General features: G+C 42.1%; 1 protein-coding gene across 5 annotated transcripts; it reads right to left on the bottom strand.

The window, feature by feature from the left end:
• Nucleotides 1-1231: 1231 nt before the first annotated feature.
• LOC102683792 (tetratricopeptide repeat protein 24-like) lies at nucleotides 1232-11102 on the bottom strand. 5 transcript variants are annotated; one of them, XR_001478037.2, is made up of 8 exons: nucleotides 10998-11102; nucleotides 9940-10603; nucleotides 8660-8875; nucleotides 7887-8015; nucleotides 4672-4793; nucleotides 3340-3455; nucleotides 2750-2836; nucleotides 1232-1899 (listed from the first exon to the last, which is right to left on the bottom strand). XR_001478037.2 is itself a non-coding variant. In XM_015343253.2 (8 exons), exons 2-8 carry the CDS (start codon nucleotides 10583-10585, stop codon nucleotides 1885-1887), a joined length of 1335 nt encoding a protein of 444 aa, XP_015198739.2. In that variant the 5' UTR covers nucleotides 10586-10603; nucleotides 10998-11102; the 3' UTR covers nucleotides 1232-1884. The 5 variants fall into 5 exon arrangements, 4 of the variants coding, with proteins under 4 accessions (XP_015198739.2, XP_015198743.2, XP_015198742.2 ...); XM_015343253.2 differs by having other exon boundaries at nucleotides 3336-3455; XM_015343257.2 differs by lacking the exon at nucleotides 4672-4793 and having other exon boundaries at nucleotides 3336-3455.
• Between the last annotated feature and the right edge of the window lie 897 nt (nucleotides 11103-11999).

Below are 11999 nucleotides of genomic sequence, written 5' to 3'. Positions count from 1 at the left end.
TGCCTTTCTGTCCTTCTCTCTGGCTGAAGCTGGTATCCCAAATCTCCTTGAATCTGGGAACACCCCCTCCCCCATCCCCAGCACCACTACTTCTCTCTGTCCTGGTCTCAGTATCTCAGACAGTACATATCACAGACAGTCCAACCGTTTCACATCCCAGCAGTCTGCTGAATAAAAGAGCCAGAAGCATGTTGTGCATAAAAGCAGCAGCATAGACAAGAGCATACAGAGATGTTGCTCAGTGGCCCTTTCACTTTTTGAATGAAAGAAAGATTAGGAAAATCTGCGTTCTTTTTCAGTAATGCTACTGTAGTTAGAAAACTAATAACTCCTTGCATTTGTATAGCATATATTGATAACCTTTGAATAAAGAGGAAAATTAATCCACCATTGAAGAGCAGCACCCACCTGGATGATTTCAAGAAGCCTCACTAAATGACAGATCGGGTGGAGACTTGATAGACTGTTTCAGAAACCTCATGAGGTTTAGAGCTTGTTACCTGTCAGTATATGTGAATATTCAGCATGTTACAGTACGGGTTTCCGGCGTCAATGTTCTAGGAATTTGCATGGAATACCGAAGTATGCAATCCTCAGAGGGCGACATTAGTTTGAAATATTGATGTCAAAAAGTGTGTTGAAAAGATGTGGTTTGCTATTAGAAACTGACAGACTGATTTTGGAGAAATGCCTGGCTGATAACATTGAATGTTGACAGCTGCAAAGTGTTCCATGCATGTGGTAAAATGAGGCTGTAGATATCAGATGGGGAAGTAACTTATGAAAAACACTTGAGATGTCAACTCATCGTTTCCATCTTCAAGCATTAATGTGGGCAAGGAATAAAAACCAAATGTGAGAATATAAAATTAAAATAGTGAAAGTTAAATCAAGACATAAATTAGACATAGATTATATACCATAGAAATGTGGTCACATTTGAACAAAATAATATTGCTTCTCCATGGCCCCCATAATGGATACAGTATGTTTGGGATCAATAGTGAAACACAAGCCAGAGGACACAGAAAACTATAGGACAGTGTTTTTAAAATACTATAGAAGGCATATCTTTACACAAAGGGTGGTGGGAGTCTGGAACAAGCACCCCAGCCATGTTATCAAAACTGATACCCTGGCTTCTTTCAAGAAGGCTGGATGATACCCTCAGCTCAACAAGCAACTAGCAACCAAACACATTAGGTGACTCAAAATGGTTCTTCTTATTTATAATCTTTTTATTGGTCTTCTGGTGAGAAATGCAATGAGGGGAGGCAAAAAATGACAAACCAGAAACTTAATCAATTTCCCTTCGGGATCAATAAAGTCTTATCTCTCAGTTGAATCCCTGCCCGTGTCTAAGAAAGTGTGAGTTTTCTCCAGGCTTTGACGGAGTACACAGGGCATGAATAGGATTCTTTACAGATGGGTCTGGTAGCTTGAGTATTTATTCACATGTATATTTCTGAGATGACTTAGAACATAACTTACATTATTTTGGAATGTTTCATGCAATTAGTCATTCTGTTCTTTTTACAGCGGGAAAAATTAGATATGACTCATTAAAATGTAATTTATTTAGGCAGACTCACTCTTCGTTTGAAAGCATTGTTTTTCTATCAAATTTTGTATTCTTGTTACTGTAAATGAAATAAAAGAAGCCATAGTTTTGAATTTATGGACATATTAGATTTTTAATTGTAATGCTGCAAAAGCCTTCCTGCTTTGTTTTTATCAAAGCAGAGTGCATATCTGGACATAATATATTGTTTATGTCTCTCTGTGATGTATGTGACTAAAAACCCACTGAGAAAGTTTTTACAGTTTCACTAAATCGGTGGAAGAAACAGCCTTTTCTTTCCAACTTCCGCTCGTTGAAATTCCTCATTGGAGCATCCCCTGGAAAACATAACATTGACCGGTAACTTCATCAAAACGATAGAACAGCTCTGCATTTCTGGGAATTTTTTGTAACCAGAGCATAGAACTGACAGAAATCTGGAAGCTGCAGCATAAAGTAACCTCTCTTACAACTACTGTGTAGTTCCTGCGCACTGAGAGCAAAGAAATAATATTTTCTAACCAGCAGTTTAACTACAAGCAAAGAGGGAGGCCCTGAAACAGCCTTGAAAGGATTAAAGATTATACCTAATTAATCAGACTGCAGTGCATTTTGTAAATATTTCTTGGTAAAAGCTGGTGCTGTTTTTCTACAGCTATGTCTATAGAGCAGAATGTGACTTCTATATCAGGAGACACACAATCGTTGATGAATTGACCATATTTTAAAATTAGGGCACAAAAAACATATTAGTATTGTACGGTATCTTGAATATTATTTTGACAAATAGAAACAACTTAAGGCTGGAGCTGTGGAAACTCATTGGCTGTGAGATTTTTACTTTTCAGTGTGACATTAACTGTGCTCATTTCTTTCCAGCTCCCTATTTGGGCTACTAATATTATTTTCATAGTGGAATATACTCTCATATTGCTCATTTGATTTTTATTTGTGAAATAGAAATAGGAAATAGAAAATAGAAAATCTATAATGGGGGGTATTCAATTTGGAATCACTATAAAAGATTGGTTTTTAATACACAGTTGGGCAGGAAAGAATTTTAGCTCTCACTCTGAGAGGGAATCATTCTAGTAGAAATGAATGAAAACTGCTGAGGGTGTATTATAGTTAATGACTTTCTGTGGGTTTAGTTCCTAAAATCAGCTCATTTCATTTTTCAGGACATACCATTCTGAGTTCAGACCCAGGTCTTTCACAGTGTTGTTTGGGGACAGAAAACCTCAGGCTGTCTTCTCCAAACTTTGTTGACAGAGACTGAAAAAAACGGGGGTAAAAATGAACAAGGTCGGTAGGTCTATTTCATGTCTCAAATTGATTTTATTTCCAGTGTTCGTCAATTCTGAAAGGGGTGGACATATTTAGATTATAATCCAATTGCAAAGTGGATATAGTTAGAGAAACATGACAGTGCGGTTCTACAACAGCTATATGTCATAATAATTTGATCTTGGAGACATCAACTCACAAAACACTTGGTTGCGATCCTTGGGAGATGTGAGAGGATCTTAGTGGTAGAAACCCCTGTTACTGGTAGTTGAATTATAAAGGCCCAGTCTGTGACGTTACATATTGTACATCAATAAGTTCCTTGGGGCAGGAGATGCAAATATGATAACTTGTTAATGTTAGCATTTACATATGACATCCTAGGGATCTGTGAAGCCTCCCAGTTTCATTTCCTGCTGGCCACCACGGTCTTGCGTGTGTGACAGGCCTGAGCATTGCACTGAGGTAATGCAGTTAAGACCCATACAGACTGTGCGCACGTGGAGAGGGCCTGCCGCCTTGATTTCGACTCTGGCAGAGCCCCCACGCTGTCCAGCACGTCCTTCAGTTTCCTCCAGATCCTCTCCTTGGGGACGTCCGATGCTTCCTAAACCAACATGTAAACCAGACAGTTTTAGCTACGACGCTGAAGAAAAAGGCATTGATCATGATTAAGACCTTCCGCGCCCTGGATTTACAGGCAATGAAGGTATTCATCCCTCCCAGTGTCTTCTGGGCACTGATCTATGAGCTCTGCAATCTCCAATGGGAATTACGGACTACAACCCTGAGCATCATCCAGGTGAGCTATCCTTCTCATCTTCATTTCAGTCTTTTTATAAACCTACTCAGAAGTATTATATGCTAGCAGCTCTGTATTACAGTGGAACACAGAGGGATTTTTGCATAAGTCTCTGAAGATGAAAAATACAGACATTTAGATCTTAGCCTTAACACTGTTTCTATGCATAAAAACACTTTTTCCCCGCTGTTGCTATGCCAACTAACTTCACTTTAGAGAACAAGTGAATTGCTGAGTTAAGACTCCAGCTGAGAAACAGATGAAACAATAGTCAGAGACAAAGTGAAAATAAATGTTCTCCAGTAGGCAAGTACGCCATTAAAAACAGGGAAAAACTGCTAAATCTTTAATAACAGTTTGAGATAGAGGTTCTGTTTCAATTTCACTTCAGCTGGAAAAGTGTGTCTCTTAAACAGCAGAGTAAAATGACATCTCTGAGATTTATTTCTGATATCTTAAATTGGTAGTACAGTTACCTACTGTATGTTCTAAATGTAATCTTCTTTGGGATTCCACACTGCTTTACTCAGATAAACCAGACATCCACTTAAGAGCTTTTTAGCATTTCTTGTTTGTTCTAAATGCTTCCAAAAGTATTTGCTATCTCCGATTAATCATTTCTATAGAAAACACACCGCACAAAAAAAAATCATCAAATTAAGTATTCAGAATGAAATATATTACTGCTGTTTTTTTCCTGATGAACAAAGATTTTAAAGTTTGTAAAAAAAATTTATGAAGGGACCCCATGTATCGTTATGAAAAAACGACACGCTGAAACACTGATCAGTTTCTGCTCCTTTTTAATTCTGCAGTGAGGAGACATCCAGACAGCCTGAGGCTCTCCAGGGGACCACAGCGAGAGACTCGTGCTGGCGGGCTGCGGGTCTTTCCCACACCAGGGTAACATGCGTGGACACCGAGTGGGGGTCCTCAGACAGCAGGCAGAGAAGAATGACAAAACACTCCTTTAATCTGCAACCCAAACTCAGGGTAAATATGAAGAGCAAACAGAATGTACCTTTGACTCTCCAAACAGAACCAGCGCTTGTTTGTAGTAAGATAAGGCCTGATCTGCGTTGCCAAGGCAGAAGTGTGTAGCTCCCAGGCCCTCACACACCTGCCACTGCCCGCGTAGGTCGCCTAACACATGACAAACAGTATTAATACTGCATGACACAACAAGGCACCAGACACAGCTGGGCAGCCTCTCATTTCAAATCACAGCAAAGCTTTATGTTCAATCATTTCCAGGCTCGGGCGATACTGTGGCGCTGTGGTTAGCATTGCTGCCTTGCGTTGCTGGAGCTCTGTGCTCTCCCTGTGTTTGTGTGGGTTTCCTCCCTCAGTTCAAAGACGTACTGGTAGGGTAGGCTGCTGGGGAAGCTGGCCCTGATGTGAGTGTGTGCGTGTCTGTGTCTGCGTGTCCCATGATGGACAGGTGTCCCTTCCAGGGTGTATCCTGCCTTGCGCCCATTTCAGTGCACATGCAGTGAGTGCCACTGAAATATGACTGGGATCCATTTAGCTGAGGTGGAAGCATTCTGAGTGCAGTCAAAAAAAGGTGCTGATGGGCAATGTTGGGCATCATGTTGGGGATGTATGCTCTTCTCATTGAAAAACATCAACAGATATGTCCATATAAAAATCCTAGTTGCCCTCGTTTCTGGGATCACACTTTTAGCACTTTTCTACACTTGTGAAATTTATTCTGCAAGCAGGAGTCAGAATCAATGCATCTCCAAGCAGGCCCCGTTTAATTTGAAGAAAGATCAATAGGAATTATTGAACAGCAGATTTATGTAACTATACTGAATGAATTTCCTTCAGATAACAGCTTTCACGTCTAGTTGCTTGATTGGCAGGCTGTGAAGCTTTTTTTAAATGACATGTAGTACCAAAAGACACTGATTAGTACCTGTCAAGCTGGGCTATGTTTCGTTGCAAAGGCCTGGTTATTACGCGACTAGACCTTGGGGAAATAATGCACCAGAAAAACCCACACTTACTTGCTTCTTTTTAATAAGGTGCAGTGGGGTTTTCTAAACCAGCCCGTGTAGTTTCGCTGTCTGCATTTTCTTTATGGTATTTATTATACTGTATGTATTGAAAATGATCGGAAACTGCTATGGCCCCTTCAAAATCAGAGGGAAAAGAAGAGGAAATACAAAAACCCAAGAAAGTCTAGATTTCTGTATGCCAAATGAACTTTAAGGTTTTTGAAATATAGTGCTATGATTGAAAATAGTATCATAAATTTAGACATTCATTAAAATGCAGATTTTCTCCCTGAGGTACCAAACATGTCAGGAAACAGAGCCATCAGATTAAATTAAGCTGTTCTGCTTACAGTGTGTATATTCTGGAGGCTTAGCTGGCAACAGAGATGCCAACTTCATCCACTATTCATTTAAATAAAAATAAAATATCTGCATGATTCAGTTCCATCTTTATTTCCTATGCCAATGTAATTATTCCAAAGTAACTTACTGATGACTAAAATAATTGATCATCATCTCTTTGAAATGCTTCTTTTTACACAGTTGAGACTGAAATATGTTTTTAAATATTGTAGATTCTATCCTAATGTACAAATAACACAGCGTGCTTATCAAATTAACTTGTCTATACACATATGTATAATACAGTGAAAACTGTACTATTTGGAGAAATAAAACATATGACATATACGCACAAATTAATAAGACCTATTACACAACATGTTCCTATGGGCAACAGAAGTGTTCACCACAGGGCACCTGTATCACCTAGTGACATCTGTGTTGTGTACTGCCCCTAAACTTTAGCACTCATCTCTAATACACAGTACACAATACTGGGTGTTAACTTATTGGCTATCTTTAATAATTAATAATAATAATTGCTTACATTTATATAGAGCTGTGCTGGACACTCCACTCAAAGTACTTTACAGGTAATGGGGACTCCCCTCCACCAGTGTGCAGCCCCACCTGGATGATGTGATGGCAGCCATAGTGCGCCAGAACGCTCACCACACATCAGCTCTCAGTGGGGAGGAGAGCGGAGTAATGAAGCCAGTTCATAGATGGGGATTATTAGGAGGCCATGATTGGTAAGGGCCAATGGGAGATTTGGCCAGGATGCCGCTGTTACCCTCCTCCTCTTTTCGAGAAACACCCTGGGATTTTTAATGACCACAGAGAGTCAGGACCTCGGTTTCATCTGAACACCGAGGTCCGAGGGTGTGGCAATCCTGTTTCATCTGAAGGACAGTGCCTTTTTACAGTATAGTGTCCCCGTCACTACACTGGGGCATTAGGACCCACATGGATCACAGGGTGAGCGCCCCCTGCTGGACCCACTAACACCTCTTCCAGCAGCAACCTTAGTTTTTCCTAGGATGTCTCCCATCCAGGTACTGACCAGGCTCACACCTGCTGAGCTTCGGTGGGCTGCCAGTTGTGAGTTGCATCTTTCATCCTCTTCTGAATTCTATCACGTTTGTTATATGCTGTATGCTACAACCACATGTACAAATCCATTACAATATAACAATGGGACATTATGGTATAACTTGGAAGAGCACAAACAATACAAATTCATGACAATTTCTATTCCTATCTTCTCACTGACTCCTAGTCCATTTTTATTTTTATTTCCTATTCTTTCCTCCACAGGAAACAAACATTTCTGCCACTTCTTTATTTTCTTTAAAACAAGGTGCAGTTTGCTTTAATAGACAGACTTTTTCATCCTAACCGCACCCACGTTGTCTGTCAGGAGTTGAAATCTTTGTGGGGGCAGGTCCCCATAGTAATACAATACACACCCTTGCACCCCACATTCTCCCACTCTCTAACAGGCTTAACAACTGTAGGACTGTAGGAATTTATCACACTGGAAAGTAAGTATGAATTTACATTGTTAGTAATATAAATGTATATGTTGGTTTATAGCTAAAAGAACAGGTCTTGTAAAAAGAGTGGCCTACCTGATGCACAAACATTTTGTATAAAATAATGAAAGGCCGTGTCAGAGTCCTTAGATGAATGTACATTAAATCAGACATTCTGGAGAAACAGATGTGGCAAGACCATATTGAAAGAAGCAAACCACATGTTCAAAGAGTATTGGGGTGTCTTTCGACTTGGGTTAATAAGAAAACTAGAACTGCTTTACTGTGAGCTATTGACTCTTTATGCGAAATGATGTTTTTCCCAGAATTCTTCAAGGCAGCATGGGCCAGGACCTTACCTATGTCAGCGAAGGCTTGCAGGGCCTCTTGGTAACGTAGAGCTGCTGCTTGGTAATTCTTCATTTGGCTGTAAGCATAGGCCAGGTTGCACAAAGACTCTCCCTGTCCCTTCCTCTCCACCAGGGAACCTGCAAACGCGCAATGTCGACAGATTTACATGACGTTCTATCCAGAACTTCAACTTTTCATTGAAATTGTCTTGAAATCCCCAAGAGACATTCTCTTCTTACGTTTGAGCCATACTTTGTCCACACAGATGATCCGTTTGAAACGGTGGCTTTGAAAATCAGGACCTGTTTTGGAATCGCATTCATTGTTTAACTTCATGTGCTGGAAATGAGCACATTTCCAGACATCTTTGTGACTAAGCTGTTCCATAAAAAGGAGCATAAGAAAGAAGGTTAAATAAAGATTTGCACAATGGCCAGTTTTTATTAAAAAAAAAAAAACTATAGTTTTCATTGAAAGCCCAATACACAATTGCACAATAGCAGATCTTTATTTAAAAAATGTTTTTGAGCCAGTGAAAACGAGGCTGTGTTACATATGCAGGTCATCAGTCTTTTGCAGTTTCGGAGTTTTCCAGGAGTGCCTGATGGTAAACAGTGGTAAAAGTGTTTAAGGATTCGGTTTTAAACTTGGGGTGGAGTTACAGTTCCTGTTAAGACTGGACTTCGGCATTGCAAGGGTGCCCTGCTGATACTCTTGGTGTCTTTCAGGACAAAGTGACTCCCGAACAAACCCAGCAGCCAGCCTGACGACGTACTCGTACCGTACATTTCTGCGGATTCGGTGTGGTATGTCAAAGACTCGGCATATCGCTGCAGGGCGTTGTGGATGGCCCCCATGTTCTGGAGCAGCACGGCTCTCCTTCTGATGCTGAAGTTCTGTCCGGAGCAGCAGGCCAGGGCCTCAGAGAAGCACTGTCCCGCCGCGTGGAAGCTCTTCAGCTCAGCGTAGTGCAGACCCACGTCGTTAAGCAGCTTTCCTGGGGGGGGCACAGGGGCAAGTGACAGGGGTTTCCATGCTCCGCTCACGTCTGCGCACGGTCAGGACCGGGCAAAACAAGCACAGGGGTAAATACAGCACAACTTTCCATTCCACCCCAAACAGTTCCGTTTCTCCGAGTCTGAGGTGCAGATTTGTAACACTGCATAGTGAGAACAAGGGACAAAATACTGCAGTACACAACTGTGAAACAGTGTTGTAAATAATGTAATACTGCAGTAACACAAATAATTTCTGTTCTGTTTCTGGTCTTGTGTAATATACTGTACTTAACATGTAAGGTCTATAGGCGGTATGGTGGCACAGTTGTTAGCATTGCTGCCTCACAGTGCTGGGTCCCTGAGTCCTGTTCTGGACTTGGGGTGCTGTCTGTGTGGAGCTTGTACTGTAAGTTGTCCCCATGTTTTTGTGGGTTTCTCTAGGTGCCCTGGTCTCTTCCTTCAGTCCAAAACCTTGTAGGAGAATTGGCCCTGGTGTGAGTGTGTGTGTCCTGCAGTGGGCTGGTGTCCCAGCTAGGGTGTACCCAGCCTTGTGCCTGTGGCTTTTCCAAGATCGTTTCCCACGACCCTGAATTGCAAGATGTGTTTAGAAAACGGACGGATGTAAAGGTTATGTTATGACTAGTTGTGAATATAGCCTCATAGGGTGTACAAGACAGCTGACAAAAAAAAATCATGCAATGCACTGCAATGTTTGTTTTAAAACATCAAAGGTCAAGTGTGGTGGATCCTACAGCAGGAAACACACAGCTGGTAGTCTAGAAGGAGTAGTTTTCCAATTTCTGGTGAGGCTAAATAAAGATTTCCAAGTGATGGAGAAGGGCAGTGGTCCCCAGTGCTGGTCCTGGACAGCCTTTGTGTCTACAGGTTTTCAGTCCAGCTGCGTGGATTCACACCCTGAATCGGCTCATAGTGGCTAAATTCAGTGAGTAGTATCTTCTCCCTGCTTTGCATCACATGATGCTTTAAAGAGACCTAGAAACCCTGTGGATCAACCGCCCTCCCAGGACCAGCATTAGGGACCCCGGTGGTGAAGGTACTATACCTTTCAGACTGGGATTTGTGATTCCCCTGCTCGTCTGTAGACACTCCTGCAGCACCCCCAGCACCTGCTCTTCGGAGACCCCGCCGCTCCGGATCATGTAATTGGCTGATTCTCTCAGCGCCATGGCGGCGTCCTCCCTCCTTCCGGCGTGCTGGTAGGATTGCCCAGCCCAACTGAACGACTCAGCGGCAGAGGTGGCATCTCCCAGTCTCACGCAGCAGTAAGCCAGTTTTATCAGGGCATCACCCTTGCTGTTCGCTTGCCCTGGAGCGTAGCCGCCCACTGCTTTCCGATAGAACCGGACAGCCTTGGCGTATTCCTTAAGCTCGTCATAAGCAATGGCGATGTTGAAGTGCAGGTCGGCATCTCTCTGCTCCGGCTCCTGTAGTCTGCACTTCACAAAGCACTTCAGGCCTTTCTGAGCCCTGCCTGCGGCAGTGTAGGCAGCACCCAGGTTGAAGAGACAAGTCCTTTGCATTTGGCCTTCAGGCAGAGTGTTGGACAAGAGGAAGGCCTTCTTAAAGAGGGCCAAGGCTTGGTCACGGTCGTCTTTCTCTAGGGCTTGGGACCCAGACCTAGTTAACCATTCAATTTCAGCCGGCAACCCCCCATTTTCAGAGCTGCCTGCAACTCCACTTGAAGACATTTATCAGAACAGTGGAAACTGAAAGTGAAAGGCAGAAAGTCATTTTTTTAAAAGCGCAAAGAACCACTTCACATCGCACGGCACTGTGCAAACTCTCTACTGTGAAATTTGATGGGGCACTTTTTTTCAAAAGCAATTTTAAAGGAACCAAAGTCAATCGAGCAAACCTTTCCTTCTGTAATGGGCTCAGTATCAATGACAAATTAGGCACCCATGTGTATGTTAAAGCAGGTTTTGCAGCAACATTTTCTCTTGCTCCTTGTAGTGTGATTTAATTGTAAGAGATTACACTTCTGTTTCATGACTGTACCCTGCTTTAGTGTAAGGAAATACGTCAATCAATATTTGTTACATGGTGTTTCAGGAAGACGCAGTGTTAGAGGTGAAGAATAGAGAGATTTGAGTAACTTACCACTTATGTAGTTCTGGAGAGAGAATGCTCCACATATGAAAAAATGTTTTTAAAGTTGGGAGCTCTTTCTTTCCTGAAACAGGCTACTGTAAAGAACCATTGACGTCTTCAGGCAGAGAACTGTTTTGTACAATACCCTTGGCAACACACTTTCAGGCTATATATACGCTACTGGCAAACACAAGATCATCACGCCCATTAATGACAGAGGGTGTGAGTTACAGACCAGGGAAAAGTACAGTACCGTGAACCAAAAAAAACAAAAGCTTCTGACCTAGTCTTATGCTGGCTTTGTTTTTTTATTGAATATTCTTAGCCAGGGTTTCATCATGGGCTGGAAACAAGGTGATTGTAAATGAAGAGAGGGATTGTGAATAACTTATATAGTGCCTGGTCATACTGCTGAGACTTTAATGGGACTGAGCAACAGCTGTTTAGTGTTAATCTCCAACATCCATTGGTTTGCTTAAGAACTCCCCTGGCATGTCTCTGGACTCAAACATCCTTACACCTTTAACTCCAACCCCAAATTTAGCCTTAAGCAAAGATATTCTCACCCTAAGCCTTCATATCCCAAACTCTATTACTAGCTCTACAGTGCAGATTGCATGAATTGACATTAATTTGATAGGCTCTGAGATCAGTTCATGAACAAACTGGCTACTGTCCTTCCCTGCTCAACTTAAAGGGTCTCAACATTTGTAAGCTATAGTTCTGGTCTTTAGTCCAGCCTTTCCAAGAATGCAAGTCCACAATTCCTAAATCCTGCAAATTTGTCTTGTGGGATTTGGCTGCTGGGATTTGGGAGCTTTGATCCTGAAGGTTCCTGCTGATTCTGTCAATCAACTTTTCTAACTACACACTACTGAGATCCCTGCTGCCCTGTTTCAGGGAGGAGAAAACTGCATTGCACCTGGTTAGGATCAGTTTCATACAGCCAGTCTGTAATCTGCACGATCACTGTTCATTTTCTACATGCCCCAGCGGGAAAGGAAGTGGTAT

Source organism: Lepisosteus oculatus, chromosome 5 (assembly GCF_040954835.1).
Source record: "Lepisosteus oculatus isolate fLepOcu1 chromosome 5, fLepOcu1.hap2, whole genome shotgun sequence".
Lineage (NCBI taxonomy): Eukaryota > Metazoa > Chordata > Actinopteri > Semionotiformes > Lepisosteidae > Lepisosteus > Lepisosteus oculatus.
The sequence above is the reverse complement of the archived record's forward strand: the minus strand, read 5'-3'. Positions and strand labels throughout refer to the sequence as shown.